This window comes from Falco peregrinus, chromosome 3, assembly GCF_023634155.1.
Source record: "Falco peregrinus isolate bFalPer1 chromosome 3, bFalPer1.pri, whole genome shotgun sequence".
Classification (NCBI taxonomy): Eukaryota; Metazoa; Chordata; class Aves; order Falconiformes; family Falconidae; genus Falco; species Falco peregrinus.
The window spans coordinates 115,598,435-115,621,123 of record NC_073723.1 but is presented as its reverse complement, the minus strand read 5'-3'; the positions used below and the strand labels follow the sequence as shown (position 1 = coordinate 115,621,123).

At 50.8% G+C, this 22,689-nt stretch overlaps 1 protein-coding gene and 1 long non-coding RNA gene across 5 annotated transcripts; one reads left to right on the top strand and one right to left on the bottom strand.

Annotated features, from left to right (window-relative positions):
• Positions 1–3,300: 3,300 nt before the first annotated feature.
• Positions 3,301–4,427, bottom strand: LOC114012412 (uncharacterized). The gene is made up of 2 exons (XR_003554821.2): positions 3,674–4,427; positions 3,301–3,562 (listed from the first exon to the last, which is right to left on the bottom strand). It is a non-coding gene; the product is annotated as an uncharacterized LOC114012412 (long non-coding RNA).
• A 404-nt stretch (positions 4,428–4,831) lies between these two features.
• FAM76A (family with sequence similarity 76 member A) lies at positions 4,832–20,890 on the top strand. 4 transcript variants are annotated; one of them, XM_055800938.1, is made up of 10 exons: positions 4,832–4,982; positions 6,210–6,274; positions 7,102–7,156; positions 7,732–7,884; positions 8,759–8,916; positions 9,442–9,528; positions 10,181–10,312; positions 15,564–15,699; positions 16,141–16,242; positions 18,810–20,890. In XM_055800938.1, exons 1-10 carry the CDS (start codon positions 4,902–4,904, stop codon positions 18,894–18,896), a joined length of 1,056 nt encoding a protein of 351 aa, XP_055656913.1. In that variant the 5' UTR covers positions 4,832–4,901; the 3' UTR covers positions 18,897–20,890. The 4 variants fall into 4 exon arrangements, with proteins under 4 accessions (XP_055656913.1, XP_055656912.1, XP_055656915.1 ...); XM_055800937.1 differs by lacking the exon at positions 18,810–20,890 and adding an exon at positions 16,578–17,802; XM_055800940.1 differs by lacking the exon at positions 10,181–10,312.
• The last annotated feature ends 1,799 nt before the right edge of the window (positions 20,891–22,689 follow it).

Here is a 22,689-nt window from a genome sequence, read left to right as displayed (position 1 = left end):
CTTTCACTTGTTCACCTGCTTATTTTACAATTTGCTGCACTGATTTCTGAAGTGGTCTTTAATCATTCTCAGCAGGGGTGCTGACTCGAATTCGTGTCTGGGAGAGAAACGATCACTGCACAGGAATAATGTGGTTTATTCTGTGGGAGTCCAGGTCTCCAGATCTTTGATTCTCTTGACTGCAGTCGATAAAACATGCTTTGACTTTCAGGGAACCGTGACTTTCAGGCTCCCTTTGGATAGGTGATGTTCTGAATTTGCTGCTGAACACGCAGGTGGCTTTGAGAGCTGGAGGCTTTGCACCCCCCGGAAGCATTTAGCAGGAGCCTGAAATTTTGCATTTGTGGCATTAGGGATAGCAGTTCTGAGCGTGGGTAGTTAAGGATGGCTGGGAACTTAAAAAAAGATCCATTTATTATATTTGAAAAAGGAGAAAATGAGAAAGGACATACCTGAAGAGACGTTTGATGTTTCCATGCTGTTTCCAGAGCCAGCCTCGGCTTCTGGCTCCCAGCCCGGGTGAGCTGCAACCTCCAGACTCCCCTCGACAACTGAACCTCAGAGCTGCTCCAGGTTTTGCAGAGCGTAGCAAAGAACAGCCACTCTGAGTCCTGCTTTTTATTGAAAGCACAGCTGGCCCAAAGGTATGCATTTAAGGCTTCCTTCAGAAAAGGCACATTGCCTGCATACCCTGCATCTCTAGCTTGCCAGCTTATGCAGGCAGCTCCCCAAATGTGATGCCTTGATGGTGAAATATCAGCTGAGGCTGGTGCTTTATGGGGAGCGAGCACCGCCTGGAGAGTGAAAGCTGAGAGGATTTGGCATCTACCTCCCATATGCCCCCTTGAGAATCCCATCTTCTTGGCCTGCAGGGTGAAGCAGTTCCAGGTGTCTCCTAGGTCAGCTTCATGCAGAACACACAGGACCAGAGGTAGTCCTCGGTATTTCTGAGAGTCCTCTGCCACCTTCAGGGTCTCCTCCTTGTTCAGCTGCTCCTTCTTGGCATCTGCCAGCCAAGTGTTTGGTGCCCAGGTGCTTGAACTGGGCATGGGAACGTCTGCCTGCAAGCTGATCCCTCTAGAGGCTGTCCAAGCTGATGGTGGCTTCCATGCTGGAGGTGGGAGTCCGTCTGGCACCCTTGCAGGCTTTCCTGAGCCTCCAACAGCTCCTTTGTCCTGCCTGATGCTCTCCTGATGCTTCTTTAAGAATCCATCCGTGAAGATGCTCACCAAGTGGTCATCACCTCCCAGGGGAGTGTCCCTAACTGCGGCTTTTACCTCAACAACCTCCCTGTCTACAGTGAAGATGCTGATAGCCCTCAAGGTGCATGTTAAAGCTGAGGACATCGTGCTCTCCATCAGGGCGATGGAGGCTGTAGGCCAGGGCTGCTGACATCTCCTCGAAGCCCCTCAGCACAGCAATGACGGCAATAACCCCGGCACCTTTGGTGGCCCGTTCTGGGAGCTGCCGGGACAAGCTGGCACAGGGATGATCGTTTCTCCTGGCTGCCCCCCATCAACCCTGGGACGGCAGTGGGAACCTTGGGGCCATCCCAGCCCCACGCTGAGCTCTGACCCACCCGCTCTCGCAGAGCTCGGTGCCGGCCAGGACACGGGATGCAAGCTGAGGCAGAGCACGCCGCCACAAACGGCTCCCGAGAGGTGTTTTGTTTGCAGTGAAACGGCCTTTCTGTGGGTGAGAGCATCCAGATCTGCGGGATCAATCTGTCCACACATCCAGAAATTCAGGGTGGGCTGAGTTTGCCAAGCTAAATTATTCTCCGAGGAAGGGCGGCTGGGATTTCAGCTGGGTTTGGTTTCTCGCCCTGCCCTCGGCTGTCCTGGATACTGCGCTTCCCTCCGGAGGCAGCTGCGCTCCAGCGCAGACCTCTGTGCAGCAATGCCAGGTGGCCAGAAAATGTGCTCCAGCCCAAAAGCTGGCTGCCTTTCAGTGCTGGATGAATTATCTGTGAAAACCTCTTACGGCTCGCACAAAACAAGGTAATTATTCAGAAAGCAGGGGACATGGAGAGAGCCAGAATATGAAAATATTATCTGTTAGTGATTTACAGAGAACCACAGACGGTGTTAAAGAACAGCAGCTGAATCAAACTTGCTTTGGCAACTTCTTGGCTCCCAAATGCTCCAGACAACCCAGGGTGGGGTGGGGGGGGCTGATCATGAGCTCATAACAACACTCCTACACCCTGGGGAAGGGGCCTCTGGGGGTCTGGGTCTCCAGAGCTGGGTCAGGATGGAGCTGGGTGACTCATGGAGGGAAAGGACACGTGTTACAGAGCTCTGAGGTTTTAGGATGGCAAACATAATGATTCAGGGGGAGGCCACCTCACTTTTGCTATCTAATGCAGCACCTGGAGCTTTTTTGGGGTACAAAGGGTTGCATCCAGTGTGATCTGAAGTCTTTCAGGCTCTGCAAAGCTAGAAACTGCTTTACTGCTAACGAGGCTATCCTGGAAAATCACCGAGGCAGTGGCTTTCTAAACGTTTCTTATTACACTTCCTTCAGTAGCAGCTTTACAAATGCTCTTCCTTAGCCAAATCTTTTTCCCTTGGCGGCCGTGACTGCTCTGGCAGGTTTGTTGTTCACGCTCTGAAACGAAATTGTTCCTTTTCCTTCAGCTCGAGATAATGGCAACCCGCCCCCCCCCCGACTTTGAGGTTTTATTTCTTGCAAGAGATCGCTCGTGGTGTTTACATTTTCCAGGTGCGCTGTCAAACCCCAGAAAGCTGGGCAACCCCAGTCCTCCACCTCTGCCTGATTTCCCCAAGAACCTCTCCTCGGAGCACAGCAGCTCCTGAGCTGCGAGGAGGGTTTTGTTTAAAGCCATCCACCGCCTCTGCCAAGCTCTGCCTTCTGCTTTCACCGACTGATATTTCCCAATCACAATCTAGCATCCAGCACAATGCAACAAATTTCATGAAATTAAGTATTTCTCCTACAGACAGCATATTTGCCCGGTGATTATAACTAGTCCCCGAGGTAGCCAAGCACAGCAGAATTTCAGTTTAATATGCACACCCACGCAGCCTTACTAAAAACCCAAGACACTCCCCCGGTCCTTCTTGGGAAAGGCTGAGCACTGCAGTGAGCATCTCGTATTTCAGCTTCACCACTTGCACAAGCTAGGACTGGGAATACTCTGTCATCTGGTGTTAAAAAAAAAAAAAAAAGCGGGGAAAGAAGTTTCCCAAAGATTTCAAGGGATCTCTTATGGTCTTACAGAGAGAAAGGTGCAAGAACACAGGAATGTCAGGCAATTCAGACACAAAAGGAACCAGATCACACTGCTAGGGCTTTATTAACACAACCGAGTAGTTACTGCCTTTTGTTCACTCAATCTTGAATCTACAGAGTGAACTTTTAACTCCAAGAAGCTTTAATTCCCTGCTTTGTTTGGGCAGGCAGCATATATGTGAGCTCACAGCAGCTGTTCTGTGTCACATTGTAAAAAAGTTATGACTACTTGATTTAAAAAAAATGAGCACTGTGTGTGCGGTGGATGATCTGTCTGTGCTGCAGCAACTGGGGTCCCGCCTCGTACCTGAAACAAAACAGGGGCAAATGTTCCCAGTGTCTGGAGCAGCAAGCTCCAGCACCCAAGCTGTGGTGTAAACACAGCGCTGACCCTGCCCCAAACCACAGGCAGACCCACCCATGCAAATCACGGCCCTGGCTGTGCCTGGGGCTTGCAGATGAACAGCTGCCCTAGCAGCGGGCCAGGAGTCGGAGCGAAGGGGGAAACAAGTTCACGTGAAGGTTTTCCTTTTGCTGCAGACATTACCTCCTACCTCATTCTTCCTTCCTTTTCCTCCAATTCTCTTTCCCTCAACCTTTCAGGCGCAGTTTTCCCTCTGCCCCTACCCTGCCTCTGTCTCCAGCCCTTGTGACTCTGCTTCCCCTCAGCTCCACTCTCAAGGTAGAGACACCTCCTCCTCCCCACAGTCTTCTGCTACCTCCCTTCCTCCAGGCCTGACCCTCCTTCACCCACCTCCACAGAGGCCTGCCCCTCCCTGGAGCAGCTCCCCAGCCCTGCCGGGTCCCCTCTCCCTGCCCCCAGCCTCCCCCGGGCCAGCACATCCCCTCAACCTACTCGCCCCTAACACACACCAGCTACTCCCCTGCCTTTCACCTTGCCCTGGCCAGGCTCTGCCCCTTCCCCCGGCCTTAGCCTGGCTCAACCCAGCCCAGCTCAACCCCTTCCCTTGACCCTGGCCCGGCCCAGCCCAGCCCCTTCCCTCGGCTCTGACCCGGCCCCGCTCAGCTCAACTCAGCCCCCGGCGCGGCCCTGCCCCTTCCCTCGGCCCAGGCTTGGCCCTGGCCCAGCTCAGCTCAGTCCCTTCCCTCGGCCCTGGCCTGGCCTGACCCAGCCCAGCCCCTTCCCCCGGCTCTGGCTCGGCCTAGCTCAGCCCCCGGCCCGGCCCAGCCCCTTGCCCCCGGCCCAGCTCTGCTCAGCTCAGCCCCCGGCCCAGCCCCACTTCCGGGTCCTCTCCCGCAAGGCCTTGTGGGCCAGCCCCCCCCCACGCCCTTTCCCCACGCCCCACGCGCGATCTCGCGCGACCTCCGCAGCGCCGCGCGCCCCCGGGACGTCACGGGGGCGAGGGGGGGCGGGGCGGGCGGTTGCATTACGGCGGCGCGCGCAGCGCTCCCCGCCTGACGTTACCGCTTCCCCTTCCCCACCGCCCGCGGAGGGACAGGGCGGGGGAGGAGGCGGGTCCGCTCCGCCCTCTTCCCAGGATTGACGGGCCCTTGACCAATGAGAAGCGGCAGATGCGCGAGTGATGCGGCGGGTGGCCAATGGCGAGGGCGAAGCGGCGGGAGCGGGCGGGGTCGGCCGGGCGGGGCGGGCTGGGCCGCGCCACGCCTGTCAGCGGGGCGGCGGGATGGCGGCGCTGTACGCCTGCACCAAGTGCCACCAGCGCTTCCCCTTCGAGGCGCTCAGCCAGGGCCAGCAGCTCTGCAAGGTCCGGGGCGGCCGGCGGGAGCCCCTGGGGGACGGGGTCGGGAGGGGCTGTCTGTGAGGGAGCTGGGGGGTGGGTGAGGGGGCAGTGTGTGTGAGGGAGGGTGGGCAGGGGGTGCTGTGAAGGGGTCTGGGGGGCCGTCTGTGAGGGAGCTGGGGGGGGGGCGCTGAGGGGGCAGTGTGTGTGAGGGAGGGTGGGCAGGGGGTGCTGTGAAGGGGTCTGGGGGGCCGTCTGTGAGGGAGCTGGGGGGGGCGCTGAGGGGGCAGTGTGTGTGAGGGAGGGTGGGCAGGGGGTGCTGTGAAGGGGTCTGGGGGGCTGTTTATAGGGAGGCTGGGGCCTTGGGGGGGCTGTTTAAGGCCTGAGGGAACGGGGTAGGCAGGTGGGGGCTCTGTGTGTGGGGCCAGTGGCAGCCTGGGGGGCTGTTGGGGGGTGCGATATTGAGGGGCTGCTTGGGGGAGTTGTTTTTCAGGGGAACCCAGGGGCGCTGAAGGCTGTTTGGGGGTGCTGGGGGCGTTTGGAGGGTGTTGGAAAGGGAGGCAGCTGGAGGGAGATGGGTGCTGTCCATGAGGGAAGGCCTGGGGGCAACTGAAGGGCTGCTGGTGAGGGGGGCTGTTAGCAAGGGGGGAGGCCGGGGGCATTCGGGGGGTCCTGGGGTGTTTGGGAGGGGTCTGAGGACATTTGGGGGAGGCCTTAGGATATCCTGCAGGCGAGAGGTGTGTTTTGGGGGACACTCCGGGTGGGTGCGGCATTTTGGGTGGGGAAGGAGGAGATCAGGGATGAGAGAGGGAATGAGGGGCAGGCAATGGAGTAGCCTGAGATTGCTGAGGCAGGTGGGGCGAAGCAGGTGAGTGTAGGGGAAGCTCTGAGGCGTGGGGTGAGAGGAGAGCCGGGCTGGAGGCACTCTAGCCACGGGAAACTTGTGGAGGGCAGAGGTATGAATAACTGGCAGAACTCTCAGTTCCTGTCCTGAGAGGTGAGGCCAACCACCGTGACCTTTGTCTGTGGGCGTTGGGCACAAATAAGCCCTTGTTACAAATCTCATTTTACTTCTGGCTCACCTGTGACACATGCCATTCCTGTCACCCTTCCTCTGTTCTCAGCCCTTGTAAGAGCAGCGTGACTGCACAGGGAGGAAATGTTTTGAGTTTGACGGATGTGTGTGGCTGGGATTTTGGGAAACAGTGTGCGGGAGAAGCACTTGCATCTCACTGAATGCTTCTGTGGTTGCAGGAGTGCCGGATTGCACATCCCATTGTTAAATGCACTTACTGCAGGACTGAATTCCAACAGGAAAGGTAAATGCTTGCTGAACGGGGGAAACCTGTGTTTTCTTCAGAACGGATGCACCCAGGGAACCATAATGTTTTCACACCTTCGATGACTGATCCTTAACCTGTAGATTGTTACTGTGGGAGACTTGGGAGACCTTTGGCCTTCTTCAAAGAACTGCTGGGCAAGGTGGTGTGCCTCTGCACTGTCCTTAGATTTGCACCTTTTGCCTGGTTTTTAGTTTTAGTCAGTACTCAGATGCATTCCCCAGTGAAGGATCTGGGTGCATCTTCCCACGACTTCTCCTCTTATCTGATATCTGGTGTCCAAAAATTATTTCCTAACGTGTTTCCTTTAGCTGTGCTTTTGCCTTTATTGCATTTTTGTGAGTTAGGTAGCTTACAGAGGAAGGAGTGATAAACCCAGAAGCTACACGTAGCCATTGTGTGAGGTGTTCTTACCTGTGTTTGTTGGACAAATACACCTCTGTCCTGACCTGCCCTAACCTCGTCATCCAGAGCAAACCTCCTCCAGAACTGAGGATGTCACCTGTGCTGAATCATGCCTGCTGCCAATTAGCCGGTGATCAGGCTCTTATATTTGTAAGGACAAAAAACTGGTGTCATCTGGGGATGCCTTAATTAAAAGATACCTCCTAGTGATACCACTTTTTGGCAAATTATCCTCAACCAGATGGGGATAGGAAATTCACTTTGATATCTGAGTCCCTAGTGAAGATGAATACAGCCTTACCACTAGAGACGGAGCTTAGGGGAGACTGGGATGCTAACCACAGAGGTTTAATTTTCTTTGGGGAAGTGTTAATAGAATGATCTGTCCTTCTTCTTAACAGCAAAACCAACACAATATGCAAGAAGTGTGCTCAGAATGTGAAGCTCTATGGCACAGTAAGTGAGCGGGGCTTGTTCTCACCAGCCTCTTTTCCTTTCATCTTTCTTGTCTTTATACTGCTGAATCCCAGAGCAGTTTATGGACTGGCTCTGTTGTAATAGCATGACTGATCAACAATACACGGGTCCCTCAAGCGTGAAGCTTTTACTTTTTCACTTCTTTTAGTACAGAAAAAAGCAGCTCTGCATCATTTGAGGCCAGGAAACGAACTATTCGATACCCAGCAGAAGCAAGAGCATGCTTACACAAACTGTGATAGCTGCAGGAGGTAGCAACAAATCTTTTTTCCCTGCTTGTCTGAAATCTGACAAAGAGATTTGGACTGTTTCTATTTTGGTGTTACACATTTTTCTAAAGATTTCATAACTTTTGATAAATGGTCAGGGTGCCATGGCTAAACACACCTAGCTGGAGACCAGGGGTCCAAATGTAGTTATGTCTCCTCGATCAGCATTATACTTAGCTTGGGACGAGGAAACACAAGTTTTGAAGTGATGGGGAGAAGGGGAAAGAACAATGTATTAATGCAATTAGAAGGCACTGCTGTATCAGTTGTTCTTGTTTCTTAAAGCCAAAACCCTGCCAGTACTGCAACATTATAGCAGCATTTATTGGAAACAAGTGCCAACGTTGCACAAACTCTGAAAAGAAGTATGGACCTCCACACTCGTGCGAGCAGTGCAAGCAGCAGTGTGCGTTTGACCGGAAGGATGATAGAAAGAAGGTCAGTGTCTCTGTAAAAGGAGGCTGAAAGGTAAAAGGGCTGATCACAGTGATCGTCTGTCCGTCTACTTGACACATTCTCTAGTGTTTCGAAAGGGGATGTCTCTTGGTTGTAAAGCATTTTTCTGGAGCTGAGTTTTGCCGTGGGAGCTTTGTTTTGGATCTGTTTAATCTTTGAGCCCTTCTTCTCCTTTGCCAGATCTACTGAGAAAGGTCTCTTGAACTTGGCCTAAGGACAGGTGGGCTATCAAAGGAGAAGGGGCCTCTGAGTGAAATGTGAGGTGCCTGCTTGAGGAGAGGGATGGGGAACGGTATTCCAGCAGGAGGAGCTGGAAGTGTCGTACCTCCACCGGGAAACCCATTCCATGGCTTCTGCACGCCCTTTGCTGTAGGTGCTCCCCTTAGGAGGTGTGTATTTCTAAGGCCTGATTCCTGCAGGCTATAAACACCTATTGTTTGTTTGGGATGCTGCACTGATAATCCCCGTCCTCCTGCTGATCCTCCTGCAGCAGAGACCCTTGCTGTTTTGGTCGCCAGCAACTACCCTGTCACATACCATTCCTTGGCATTGCTTTGACAGAAATCCCACTAGAGTTAGCCTGTCTGGGTGAATGGGTGCTGTAAGACTGTCTGTAAGAAGCTTGGCAAGAGACTGTAGTTACAATAGATAAGCTGCTATTAATGAGCAGTGTCTGCATTGTACCAGCCATGCCAGATGCACTTCTTACCCCTTCCAGGCACTGAAGGGATCCTTTTTTTAGTTGCTGCTTGTTCGTGTGTGATCTTAAGCCTAAAGGTGCTTCTTGACTTCTCTGGTTTGTGGGCAGGAAGCAAGACCAAAACTTCTCCCCCTCTCTTTCTCTCTCACCTTCCAGGTGGATGGAAAGCTGCTATGCTGGTTATGCACGCTATCCTATAAGCGGGTCCTACAGAAGACCAAAGAGCAGTGCAAACACCTGAGCAGCTCTTCCCGGGCAAGCCTGCAAGAGAAGGAGCAGTACAGCAGACTCAGCAGTGGCAGCCACTATAACAGGTAACCTGCATGGGCCTTTTTGTTCTGCAGGGTGAGCTTGCCTCTGGGGCGAGCATCTCGTTAGCTGTGCTTCCTAAAGTAACTGGGAGAAGTGCCTGGGGGCTTGGTACCTTGATAATGGGGTTTGGCAGTTGTCTGTTGATCAGGAGAAATGTGGCTGAGTCAGGCTTTGCTAGTTTGCAAACCCCACTGTGCTGCAGTAGACTTGTAGTCCGACAGTGCTTCTTAGAGATTCAACTTACTGAACTTGTACCCAATTAATGCTAAATTGCATTTGTAAAATTCAATGATTGAAATGTAGATTTTAAGCATGAGTTCTTCACCTACATACTAATCTGACTGATGCATTGTTTTCTGTTTATTTTTAGTCTCCAGTTACTCTTCAAGGAATTAATTTTTTTATCATTCTTGTGCTAGGAAATATTGGTTTAATTAGGTTCAAAGTAGGTGGGAATATTTATCTGCTTCTCTGTCTTAGATTGCAAGTCATTCAGGTTCTAGCATACAATTTCCTTGTTTTTCTAGCCAGAAAACCTTATCCACCTCTTCTATTCAGAATGAAATCCCAAAGAAGAAAGCCAAGTTTGATGCCATATCTGCCAATGGCGACAGGTGAGCCTGTTACATGGGGAAATTGTGGGTGGGCGCTCTTGTTTGCTAAGTTTCATATAAGACATGGTTCTCTGTGAAAAGCAGGAAGCTCTTATGCTAGAGCAGGCATTTTGGGCTTTGGTACAACATTAGCAGCTTTCCAGAACCTGGCAGGCCAGTGTTACTTGGCATTTAGACACGGGTTTGAAGAGGAAAAGAACACCTAGCGCCTGGACCTGCTAGCATAGAAACTGCATGTTGGCTGAGTTCCCCAACAGTCAGAAAAACTGCAGCCAGATCAGCTTTATCCTCTCTCTGCAGTTACGGGGAGAAGGGGGGCTGCTGGCTGCACTGTAGAGTTGGGGTCTGCAGGTTTTGTGCTTTCGGGGCTATCAGATTGATCTGCAGGGAGACAGCCTCAGAGGAGAGGATCAAGACCCACCTTCCATTTCCCCTCCTGCCTTCTGGGGGAGGGATAAGCAATCAAACAGCTTTGCTTGGAAGCATTTGATCCCATTCTGCTGTCACAGTTTGTGCTGGATTATGTTGACACCAGCTGCATGCACAGCAGAATGGGAGTCACTAGCAGAAGCAGGTGATTGAGATGGATTTTTATTTTTTATGGTCTTATACATGCATATTTTCATTCCTGCCTTTCCTCTCTGATTCTCAGCGTTCCTTCCTCTCCCGAGATGCTTTGTCCCCCTATCCAGAGTGCCCCGTCCACGTTGGCGCAGTGGGCTGCTTCCCAACAGAGTCTCGGTGCCCACCATTGTCCTGTTTCTCAAGGCACTGACATCCTGAAGTGAGATCACCTGTTGTTTTCTCCCTGTTGCCCTCCCTCCCTGGGAACTGCTTCATACATGGAAAATGTCCCTCTCAATGGATCTCTTTCCAAACAGCAGTGAATTGGCAGCATGGACCACAGCATAGGCTCGTTAGTGCCAAAGGGTCTGTTAAAGCCACTGGTAATTAATTAATTGCTACCTGTCTTAAATGTATTGTCTTTGAGACCACAAATCACATCCCTCCTATAGATAATACTGACACCTTGTCAGTGTTTGTTAATTCATGAATTGCTATGATGGGAAATAGAACTTAAGTAATTTTGTAGGGCGGTGGTTCCCAGAGTGGTCTACAAGACCGCTTGTCATCTGAACAGTGGTTTTGGTTAAAAGTTGGGAAAATATAACGATTAACTGTGGCTTGGGAGCCACGGCTGAGCATGGAGTGGTCAGAGAATTCATCTGGCTGCCTTCAGTGCTGGTGGAGCCAGAGGAGAGACTGGAGAAAGGTCCCTGGTAGAACTGGTGCAGCCCATCAGTATTGCTGCAGCTTTAACGAGGCTCCTGCGCTCCACTGATGCCACTCTCCAGGGCAGCACCAGGTATTTTTTATTCGCTCACGAAAGCCTGAGCTGAGACCTAACCAGTCATTCTAATACCCTTGGCTGGCTTGAAAATATCCAAGAAGGAAAAGGTTCCATGCTGTGGCATCAATTGCTCAGGCATTCGTTTGCAAAACAGGAGCATGTATTAGAGGAATCAAAAGCCTTCATTTTGCTCGTGTCAGATGTTGTCAGTCTGGCTCCTGCCAAGGCTGTGGTCCTTGCCACAGACTTTCTTTGATGAATCCCAGTAACAAACTGTGTGTAATTTTAGCAACTACTGAAGAGCTCCAGCAACGTGCTGTAGAGAAAGCAGGCTGCAGCTGCCTTAAATAGACACATGGCTGTGTTTCTTGAGTAGAATAATAATGGCGGTTCGTTAAGTGTGCTTTTTGGAGTTGCTGGGGTGGTTTTTTTGTGAGGATGAACCCCCAAAACCCTCTCCTCTTGCACCATTTTCTGTTAGATTGTCCCCCCCAGAGTCAGCCTGGAGCCTGGGTCACAACCTGAGTGTGGAGTTAGGGTCTGCTGCTGCGCAAGGTGTAGTCTGGAGTGGGGTGATATACAACCAGCACCTCTTTGCTGCTGGGATCAGCCGTGACTTTCTGTACAGTGTGGCTTAGCTCCAGCCAAACTTCTGATGCAGCCTTCAGCTGAGCAAAATTTGGGCATGCTTGAGCTCAGTTGACTTTAGCAACACCTCCAACAGGGTCCAGCTTCCAACGATCTGGAGTTATTGCTCCTTTTTGGATACAATTGGAATTCCTTTACTATGTCTTACTGAATTCCATCTGTACGTTTCTGTTTACATATTTCAGAACGGAAGGTGCTCCAAATGGCTGCGATACAGGGACTGAGCAATTTCCAGTGGTCATTTAAGGGGTGGCATTGAGTGGTTTGTTCTGGGTAAGCTCTGGGAGGAGCTAACAGCGCTGGCAGTGCTGCATGTGGAGTAGCTTTCCCTTGCAGTGACTTGGGGCACATCTTGCAGCAGACCTTGCCCTGCTAATCCTGTCCTGCCAGTGCCACTCAGTGCTGGGCTGCCCCTGTGTATGGAGCACCCTGGCTTCACAGCACTCTGGTGCTGTGCTGGTCCTGATTTTGGGCAGTGCTTGGTGTCCCTATCCTCTTGTGCAGAAGCTGCCAGAAGTGTTCATATGTTACAGATTCTGCAGATGAACACACTGCAGTCCCTTCTCCTGTGACTATAGACAAGGTGCTAAATTGTGCTTTTATCACCAGGCAGTGATAAGAGCTACTGACTGAGCTGGCTGGGGGAGGGCAGTGATGCTGGAGGATGCCGAGCAGTAAAGTTCATTTAGTAAAAAGATTTTCTTTTGCATAGCAAAGTTGTGGCTTGTGCTTAGAGCACTGGGTCTTGGGCTGAACTGCACCTACTTTTTGGTGGTGTTAGAGGAAGTGTAAGTTCAGGTTCTGGTTCCTATCGGCCTGGATGGATTTTTGCGTATGAGGGATGTTTTTGTCTAAAGTGAACTTGGATGCAGGGTCAGGCAGCCTGGTCTGTGCCTCTTTATGCTAGCCTGGCTTGAATAACGAAATCTTTAAGTTTGGCATTTGTGTTACCTAATTTCAGCCATTTAACAGGTGTGGAGTTTAAGGCAGTAATTTTAGTTTCTTTTCCACTCATTAAAGAGAGGCAGGTGTCTTTGGAAGAGCTCCATTTTTTTTTTTTCCCTCTGGCTCCACTGAGAGCAATGAGAGCTCATCAATTCACTTTAATTAGAGGCATGCATTTTAGACTGTTCAAACATGGAGAGCACATGTCCCCCAGACTCATCCCAAGGGGCTGGGATCCTGGATATGGAGTTTATTTGTAGGGGAAATGGCTTGGTTGGTTGGCTGGTTGGTTTAATTCTTAATCTGTTAAAGGAATGGAGCAGCTTGTATTTGGCAGGTTTCCTTCTAATTCTGGAGTCTCAGGCTGGTTCCTTAACGTGGGGTTAAAGACAGAGAAACCTTTCATTACTTACTTGTCAGTCTTTGGGGAAAAAAAAGGAAAAAAGAAAACCCTCCTTCTTTAATTAGCACCTTGACACATTTGAGGGTGTGTTTGGCAGCAGCTGGACAGGAAAATACCCGCCTGTGCTTGCATACTCGACAGGAGGGAATGCCTGGGCACTCTGAGTCCACCGTTACCCACTTGTGAGTGCAGACCCCCGGGGCAGGAGGAGACCCTGGAGGCCTGGGGGTCGGGTACCTGCTCTACCCGCAGCCACGCAGGGCCCGAGCAGCTCTGTGGAAGGCTGGTGGCCCGCCAGTCCCTTCTCCCCGCTGGGTGGCAGGGCCGGCTCTCGCCTTCCCGGCTCCACAGTGTGCTCTGCAACAGCACCTGCCAGAGGGAATTTTTCCTGCTGGAGCTGCTCAGGGAAATGTGAGCGTCTCCTGGCACTCTTTATTGCCCCAGGACACGGCAGGGGGGAAGCTTGCCTGGGCAAAGGAATGGCGTAAGCAGGAGTTTGTTTTTAGCCAGAAGGAATCAGCGAGGAAGCCTTTTTCTCTGTGGAGGCTGCTTTTTTTTTATTTCGTTCTTTCTCTCCTCCTCAGCATATTTGCACTGAGTGGGAACTTAAAGCTACTGTTAGTAACATGCTTGCACACAGGGAGATGCTGGAGCACCCACCATCATCTTGCACAGCCTCCACTTGGGGAAACAGTACTTGGCAACAGTTTTAAAATGGAGGTATTCTCCTCTGGTGTGCATGTATGAACCTCTTCTGCGCTAGGGAGCTCGCTGCCCAGCATGACGCACGGTGCTAGATCCAGTGTACCCAGAGACCTGCCACATAGAACCATAGAATATCTCGAGTTGGAAGGGACCCATAAAGATCAAGTCCAACTCCCTGCTCCTCACAGGACTGCCTAACACTAAACCATATGACTAAGAGTGTTGTCCAGATGCTCTTTGAACTCTGATGGGCTTGGTGCCGTGACTGCTTCCCTGGGGAGCCTGTTGCAGGGACCACCCGTCCTCTCAGTGAAGAGCCTTTTCCTAATGCCCAGGCTGAACTTCCCCTGGCACGGCCTCGTTCCGTTTGCTGTGGGCTCTGCTGTCGGCACGTTTGAACCATGCAGGACTCCTCTGCTGTGGGCTGTCTGCTACAGACCCTCAGTTCTGAGTTTTCCTTTGCCAAGCTTTCTCGCCCAGTGCTGCAGGGCTATCCTGTGCCTTTCAGATCTGTGAAGCTGCCCCTGCTTAGTTTCACTCTGCAGATCCCTCGCACAGGGGTGGAAAGAGCCTTTTCTTCTGCACATCCTTACTAACCAGTCCAATCAATGCAGGCTGTGCTTTTAATTAGAAAGTGGACCATTTCCAGGCACTAGGGGAGATGCCTGTGTGAGGTGAGCAGCCAGTACACTCTGCCTCCGGGTGCAGAGGAGAGACTGGAAGCATGGAGGTGGCAGCATGCTCGAGAGCAGCAGCGGTTTGGGTTCAGACTGTGCCCTCCCCGGTCCACTGCAGCTCCCAGCTTTAGGACATGTGTTGACCTAGTCTGGAGACTTTAAAAAAAAAAAAAAAAAAAAAAAGTCAGCCTTCAGGTAACCCTGGCTATTTATCTTTATAGCGGCAGTGCTGCCTGATAACAGCCAGACTTGCAGTAATCTTCTAGGTGAAGCTTTGTTGTCTTATTACTGTTAAATTTTTATACAGCAATTTCAGGTGTGTGTGGCTGGGACTGTACTGCCCTTTTAGCACCAAGAGATAAAAATCAGGCTTACCATTACAGCAGTAAGGAACAGAAGGCAGGCAACAATCAGGTGAGCTCCCTGGGCCTGTGGCTGCAGCGTATCCTATCTTATGATCTGAAATATTCCTGTAGCACAAGAGTGTGCTTGGCTGCCCAGATCACTGGCTGTCTTGTAGGGATATTTGTGAATTACCAGTGCAGGAGAGTGACACGTGTCCAGATAAGTTTTCAGCTGGTTGCTTAGGTTTAGAGTACCTGGTGGTGTACGAGTGATGTACTCAGCTATTTCTTTGTCTTCCTGGAGAGAGTCTTTCCTGCTCTGAAGTGGTAATGAAACTTCTTCCTAAATTGTTCTGTCATGGTGGAATTAAAATACAAAAGTCCAGCATGTCTTTTTACCCCTTTTCCCTGCTGAGGACAGTGCTGACTTTAATCTAGGTGTCTCCCTTTGCTTTGTTTGTTTAACTTGGAGGTTATTTGTTTCTCTTTCATGTTCCCTCCTTGCCAGAATGTTTGTTTACATTTAGTGAAAAGTTTTGCTGTACAACCAAGGACTGCCTGTGAGCAGAGAGAGTTCCTAAGTGGTTGCATAAAGTTTCATTCGCTCTCTGATTGCTGTCCTCAGCTCTTCCGTTTGTAAAAGGATCCTTATTGTTTGAATGGTCACTGCAGAGGCTGGCTGATGGTCCCCCGTAGCATTCCCATGTCCTCACTGATCACACAGTAATACAGCTCTACATATCACATGTAATCCCTCTTGCCTGTCATGCCATGTGTTTCCCAAATTCCATGTGGCACCCAGGGCAGGGATACAGGTAACACCTGCATTCAAGGAGTGTCTGGAGGACACAACATGTGTCACGAAATGATTCCTATTCTCCTTTGAGTACCATCTGTGGGAGTTTCCCCGGCTCTGTGAGGAGAAGAGGTCGTGACGAGTCTTTCCCTGTTCTTTGCTGCAGTTTTTCTCCGGACCTTGCCCTGGACTCTCCTGGCACTGACCACTTTGTTATCATTGCCCAGCTGAAGGAGGAAGTGGCTACTTTAAAGAAGATGCTGCACCAGAAGGATCAGATGATTTTGGAGAAGGAGAAGAAGGTACAGCCCTTGGCTTGCTTCCCCCCACAGCATGCTGACGTGTTCACACAGATCACGCTCCAGCAGAGCCTGGCTTTTTATCTTAGAGTGAGCAAGACTGTTTCTGGCTGTTTCCAGGCTGCCTCCTTTCCAAAGTTAAAGAGGCTTTCTGGACCTACACAGGAGATTTCATTTCATAAAGGGCCATTTTCTGACCTCCATGTGGGGGCAAGACTGAGAAAAAACATGCTGTTCCTTGCAGAAAGTCAGTCCTGGCAGCTCCTGCTTCTCTGTGCTGCTCAGTGATACGGTTCTAGTCTCATTGCAGTCCCCCAGCATGTTTCTGAACCCATCCAGTCTCCCACAACTTCTGCAGAGGCATTTTCTGTGGCAGAGTGCGTCTGGGGCAAAGGTATTGATTTCTTCTTCCAGTTCACTTGCTCCTTACTGGTTTGTCTGCAGATCACAGAGCTGAAAGCTGACCTACAGTACCAGGAGTCGCAGATGAGGGCAAAGATGAACCAAATGGAGAAGACACACAAGGAGGTCATGGAGCAGTTACAGGTGACAGCATTTTTGTTTTAATTTGCTGAGCTGTGCTGTACCCAGGAGTGACAGAGGACACTCCTGATCACAACACCCCGTGAGCTTCTGCACACACAGCTCTGCTAATGCTTCTCAGCCCTGTCCTACAACCTCTCTGCTCTGCCAGGCAAGCCCCTCCCCAGTTCTGTACCAGGCTGCAGTGCATCATAACCCCTATTTATATCCTCCCTGCTGCTCTCTACTTGGGCTCAGACTTACTGTAAAGTGCTGTGTTGTGTCCCCTATGGACTAGACGGGAATCGTCAAACTCATTTTACCTATTGCCAAAATCAGGTTTGAACCTTTTTTTCCAGGCTGCAGAACCTTTGTCAGCTCCCTGCAACCACGTAGCTCTTAATGTGATTTATGTGACCAATAACCAGAGAGAACAAAGCTCGAGAAACAATTGGCAGTTCCTGTAGCACTGTATCTCTATAGTCCAAATAAAGAAGTCCCCGAGCTCGAGGGAACAGGGAGAGCAGGATTCTTGTCATGGCCATGGGAACACCAGGCAGACTATCAGCATGAATACGCTCTGAGCCACCAAAGAGATCAGGTCAGAGGGGAGCTGGTTACACGAAAGAAAGCAGCCACAGAAATGAACTTTGCACCCTTTAATTACTCCGGGGTATATAATGATCTAAAGCCCTAGCGATGAGAAATGGGAGGAGATAAGACAAAAGACTTGGATCCCCCCTGAGAAAACAGCCCCTCCTCCATCAGCACACACCCAAGTTAATTGTCAGTGGACGACAGGTTTCTGAGACTGCAGCTGCTGTCGGAAGGCTGGTGCCTGAGATCCCCTTCACATCGCACATTCCTAAGCACTGCAAGCCTGTCTGAAGGCTGGAAGAGCTGTGTGTGGTGCGCAGGGGGCTGGATGTGCTTCCCGCTCCTCATGAGTTGGGAGGCACTGGTGGTTTGTTCTTGAGGGAGTGATGACAGCCAGAGCCTTCTGTCTCTGTTCTGCTTTATTGATCCTGCACTGCCTCTGTCAGCCCAGAGCTGTTTCTATCTCGTAGCTTTGGGTGGCCTGCAAAGAATGAGTTGCTTCTTCCTCCAGTTATGAATAGACAATTTCCCATTAGCACAAACCACCACTTTTCGGTTGCCTTGACAGCCTTGGCCGTGAGGTCAAGGGCTAAGTGGGAGATGACCCCCCTCCTTGCAGTCGTTTCCCAAGGCAGGGCACGCTGGTTGCTCGCTGTGCGTGGGAACAGTATACCCTGCTGCCGCCTTTGCTGTAGCTCAGAGGACATCTGCCTCCAAAGCTGTCGGACACCTTCCAACAGCCTTAAACTGGCTCAGTTCTAAAAAGAGGAACCACCAGATCCACAAGCAGGTTTGCCCGCAGCCACCTGCCTCTCCTGGGTGCAGAGGGGTTTGCACGGCTGTGCTGTACTTGGCTCGGACCAGGACTGCCCTGAACTCGTTCTCTCTGGTGTCTGAATGTTCTACTTCAGCTGGTATTGACTGAGGCTCTGGAAACTTTCTTCACTGATTCCAAAATAAAAGTTCGAATCCTCTCGGTGTACTGTAGGTGCCTTGAAGTGTTCGTATGATTCGCTTTTTGAGCATGCTCTTGGGTTTTATTATTTTGTCTTTGTCGTTTCATGGGGGGAAGCAGGGGTGCCTGTATTCTTCCAGTCTGCAGGAGGCAAAAGAAGCTGCTTTACCACATGCAGCACTGGAGCAGAGGGTTTAATTCCCCCCGTTAACCCTTTGCCTATTCGTTCATTCACTGGAAACTAATGCAGAAGACCTGTATCTGGCTTCGCATGGGTTTTACCCTTTATCCTAAGCTATAGCATGATTTACCTCACAGGCTAGAGGAGGGTGAGCTCAGAAGTTTAGTAAAAGGGGCTAGAGCGCCTCATTCCTAAATTGCCATGAGTTTTAATTAGGTGCAAACCAGAGAGACTGTAAGTTGCTACGTGTTGGTGCTCTGGTTTGGAAGGCTAGTAGGGGTGCAAAGTCAGTACAAGAGCTGAATCCTGGTAAAATGTAGGTGGTGTGTGAAGAAACCAAGGGCGCAGTGAAGCTGGACTCAGGGAGCTGCTCCACCCTGCTTTTTTGATATAAGCGAGAGTGTGGGGTAGGGGAAGTTGGCCTTCAGTTCACTGAATCGAGTAAGGATGGGGAGCTTGAGTCTGGAGTTTTACTCCTCCGCTTCTCACGCCGTCAGAGCATGGTGGCGGTGAAAGGGGCAGGAAGGAAAGCCAGTCCAGCTGACCTTGGTGAGTGTCCTTGGCTGGTTTGGTGCAAGTTGGCACATTTGTCACCCTTCATCGTGGAAGCTGTTAACTTTCAGCCCGCTTCTCAGTTACAGTGGTGGGACGGCAGGGGGAAGGGATGGGAAGAGCCTGTTCTAGGTGGTTGGAGATGAGGTGCTGGACTTGAGCTCATGCCATGATGCCGTGCAGCAACATCTACCTCCTTTTTCATCTGCGTGCAGGATGCCAGCAGCTTCTGCCCAAGCAATTCTAGGATCCCAAGAACTAATGATAATCCGTGCCATTAAATGCCCGTTTTCACTGTGTTTCCAGGCCAAGAACAGAGAACTCCTGAAGCAAGCAGCTGCCCTATCGAAGGGCAAAAAGCCTGAGAAGTCGGGAGCAATAACCTCCCCTTAAAACCAAACCCCCAATCTGGGAGCTTTCCCCAGCATTAGCCAAGGAGTCTAGGAGACCTGCCTGATCGCTGGAAGCCAAACCCTCAGTATTGTCACTATCCCACTGCCATGGACTCGATGGAAACGCCTGGTGTGTGTTGCCTTTCAACAGCATGCTTGAGCGTGTCTGGTTTCAATCTCTGTTGAATACTGGTCTGTGTCGTGGTGATCCACGGGGAGAGGTCCCAGCCATCCTAAACACCACCACCCCCTCCCCCTGAAGCACTGCTTTCTGGAAGAAGTCTTTTCCTAACCAGTTACTACCACTGCCAACCCTTTCTTGTTAGCAAACAGGAACCTGCTGCATTAGAGACTTCTTGCTGGTTCCCAACCTGCTGCTGTGAGGCAATAGCCGTGGCCAGTTGTTACGCAGATAAGACGGGAGCCGTGTGTGGTGGGAGCTTGATTTTTGAACTGTTCCCTCTTCAAAAGGAAGCCAGTAAATCACCAGCCCAACAGATGTTACTGGAAGGTTGTGCCACTGCTGAGAACGGTTGATCCAGCTTTTTGAAGATGCTTCCAAAATGGAGGCTGTGTATTTATCTTGGAAATTTTTTGTTTTGTTTTGTTTTGTTTTTCTTCTTTTTTGTGTTAACTTGGCAAACTGAACTGCCTGGTTTTGTGTTTTCTTGTTTTGTTAGGATAGCTTTTGGGTTGGGAGCCAGAGCATAACGATACAGACACAAACCCACCTGGTACACAGCCCCCCCCCCCCCCCCCCCCGGTGTCCTGGTTACTTGGTGACCTTTGGGGCTTTGATGAATTCTGCACTTGGTGTGATCAAGCATCTCTTACTCCATTTCTTTACATGAGGAGAGTTCGAGGCTTGGACGTTCCCTCTGCTGCCCTCAGTTCCTGGATTGAGCTCACCCTCTTCTTCCCCCTCTCCCTGCCCCATAGCTCCCATCCAGATGCAGAAGTAGGGGCCAGATTGGCTCCAGGAAAGTGCTTACTCAGGCAGCGACCCAAGCTGGGGAGTGTTCCCTGGGGCTCTCCAGGGACGTTTCTCACTGCTGATTAAAAGCCAGCAGCCTAAAAGGGCTATGAAAGTTCCTGTTACAGGGATGTGCTTCTCAGAAACAGCGCAGAGACCACAGACCCTTCTGGCGAGGCCAGCGGGGCGGCTGCTCCCCAGGCTCTGTCTCTTGGGGTGGCGAGGGGGAGAATAAAAAGCACTTGGTGGCTGCAGGGGGAAAAAGCCCCGCGCAGCTCTCGGCTGGCAGGAGCACTCCTTGGCGTCCCGGCACCAGGCTCCAGGCAGGGTGTGAAGAAACATCTCAGGGTTTGGAGACCCTCGGGGTGGAGGAGTAGGGGATGAAACCTTGGTCTGGAGCAGCACTGAAAATAGGTAGTGAAGAGGAGAAATAGTCCCTTTTGATGCAGGGCTGGCTGCTCTGTCAGGGGTTTTATTAAGCTTTTAACTAGAGATTGTGATTTTTTTTTTTATCCTTTTTTTTTGTTACTAAAGATGACTTTACTCAAAGGCACTTTTTTTGATGATGTTGGCTTCCAGCACGGAAGGAGCACTCTGCAGCATCGGACACTCTGCCATGTGGTTTTTTTGTGGTTTTTTTTTTTTTAAGAGACTTCTGAGGTGAAAACAAGAAAAAAAAAAAGAAAAAGTTGTTACACTTTTCCAGAGTGTGACAGCAGGAGAATACTCATCTAATTTTATACTTCACATGTTTTTAGAAGATGAGGTGCATTGGTGGGATTTTTTTTAAATGGGGGCTTTGCTTTTTCACTTCCCTCAAAATAAATAGAGGGAGAAAGGCCCTGTATATACTATTATGTTTTTTTTTTAATTGTGATAAATTGATCATGCAGTTGAGTAGCTGATGATTTGTAGTAATAACATTGTTTCTTTGTATGTTTGTAATAATGGAGATTTTAAAAGGGATGCTTTGATTTGTACAAAACTCTTGACAACTGTAAAAGTGTTTTAAAAAATCCTCATCTGTGTCTGATACTTTCTATTTGCCTTAAAGAAGGGGGGAAAAAAGGCAACCAAAGCACCCTTCCCTGCCTGGAACTGATTTATCTCCTGCTGGCAGCTGCCTGGTCGAAGCATCGGTCGTGCTGCTCTGGGGTCTGGTGTGTATGGGAAGGAGAGGGCATTTTTCTATTGTTTGGTTCGCTCCTACTTTTGTTTCTATCTTTAAATCCTCCCAATCAAGCCTGTTGCTAGGATCCTCGTTACTTGGTTACATCCCGCTTCCCAGGACCCATCTGGCTGTATCCGACGAGCTCCATTCTCTATTTTCTTCCCCAACCACATGAAGACAGAGGACAGAAACAATACGGTCTTGGTAGGAAACAAAAAGATGAGGGTAAGGGGGTTCGTTCTTTTAAGTTACAGATGCAAACGAGGTGAGTAAACACCATTTGTGTCTCTGAAGTCTTCCCCTTATCTCAGCCATGAGTCTGGAGAAAAACCAGGTTTGGTTTTTATTTTTTTTTTAAAAGCTTCTAATTTTCCAGCAGAAATTTGGCAGTGAAAAACTCTCCGGAGGTTTCCATTTGGAAATGTCCCCATCCTTGTGGGAGCCATAGTTCAGCATTTTATGCTTTCCTTGCCTGCTGTCAGCGCAGCTTCCCGGTGAGATGAGTGCACCGTGCTCTCCTCTCGCTGCCCTGTCCTTGAACGTCTGTTCCCCCCGCACTGCCTGTAGTGCAGGGCAGGAAAGGGCCAACCCAAGCTCTGTTGGAACACCACATCAGCTTTTCCAGCTCAAAATAGTCTTTCCAGATCATATTTTTCAAAGGCTGGAGTTGTGCACAGAAAACAGCTGGTTTTCTGGGAACCATTAGTTGTGACAAATACCCAAATTCACAGTTAAATGTGGGGAAGAAAAACATTTCTATGAAATCTTTCTCATCAGCACTGTTCTTCCAATCTCTTTGTTATTCTTCCATTCTCTTTGGCTTTCTGGTGCCTGGGAGAGCAGAGGCTGACGGTGTGTGCTGCTCGGGGTTTTCACCCCCCGGGTTTGCTGGATTTCAGCCCCATGTCCCAGCCGAGAGGCCGGTGCATGAGGGACGTCCTGCTTTGAGCACTGACACTATTGCAGCCTCGCCGTGTCCCCGGGCTCACGGGGATGCCTCATACAAGTGCCTGTGCTGGGTCAGACCAAACACCTGGGTTAGCACCCCCGGCCGGGGCAGGGGATACTGGGGAGAGGTGCAAAACCAGCATGGTTTTATGAGTGTATCCCGAACACCAGGTGACTCGGAGGCTTCCTGAGCGAAGCCTTGCATCTGTGGCTTTGGGCAGCTTCTCGTGCCTCCTCAGGCTCCGTTTCAGATGAAGGTGCCCAAATCGCCCGCTCGCAGCCTGCCGCGACTGCCGGCTGGAAGCTCGCCCCGTGCGAGCTGAACTTGGCACCTCTTTCCCGGTTAGCGCTGCCTGAGCGTGCCAGTGGTGCTGAGCGTTTACAGGGTGCTTTATCTCTGCTGAGCGCAGCACAAACCTTGCCTTGGCCTGGAATGTGCCCAGTTATCCTCATTCACAGCAGGTCGGGAGATAGATGAGAGCTGCTCTGCCAAAGGCTGGGCTCCGAGTCAGCGGGTAGAGCTGGGGCCAGCCGAAGAGCCTCGCGCTCCACCTCCCATGCCATGTCTCTGAGCGGCCGCAGGCAATTTTTGCATTTTCTGGCCAGACCTCGGGTAAGAAATGGCTGGCTCCTGCCTTTAGCTGCTAGCACTTCCCTCCTCTCTGTGGTTTATCCAGTGCTTCTAAAGCAGTTTGAGCATTT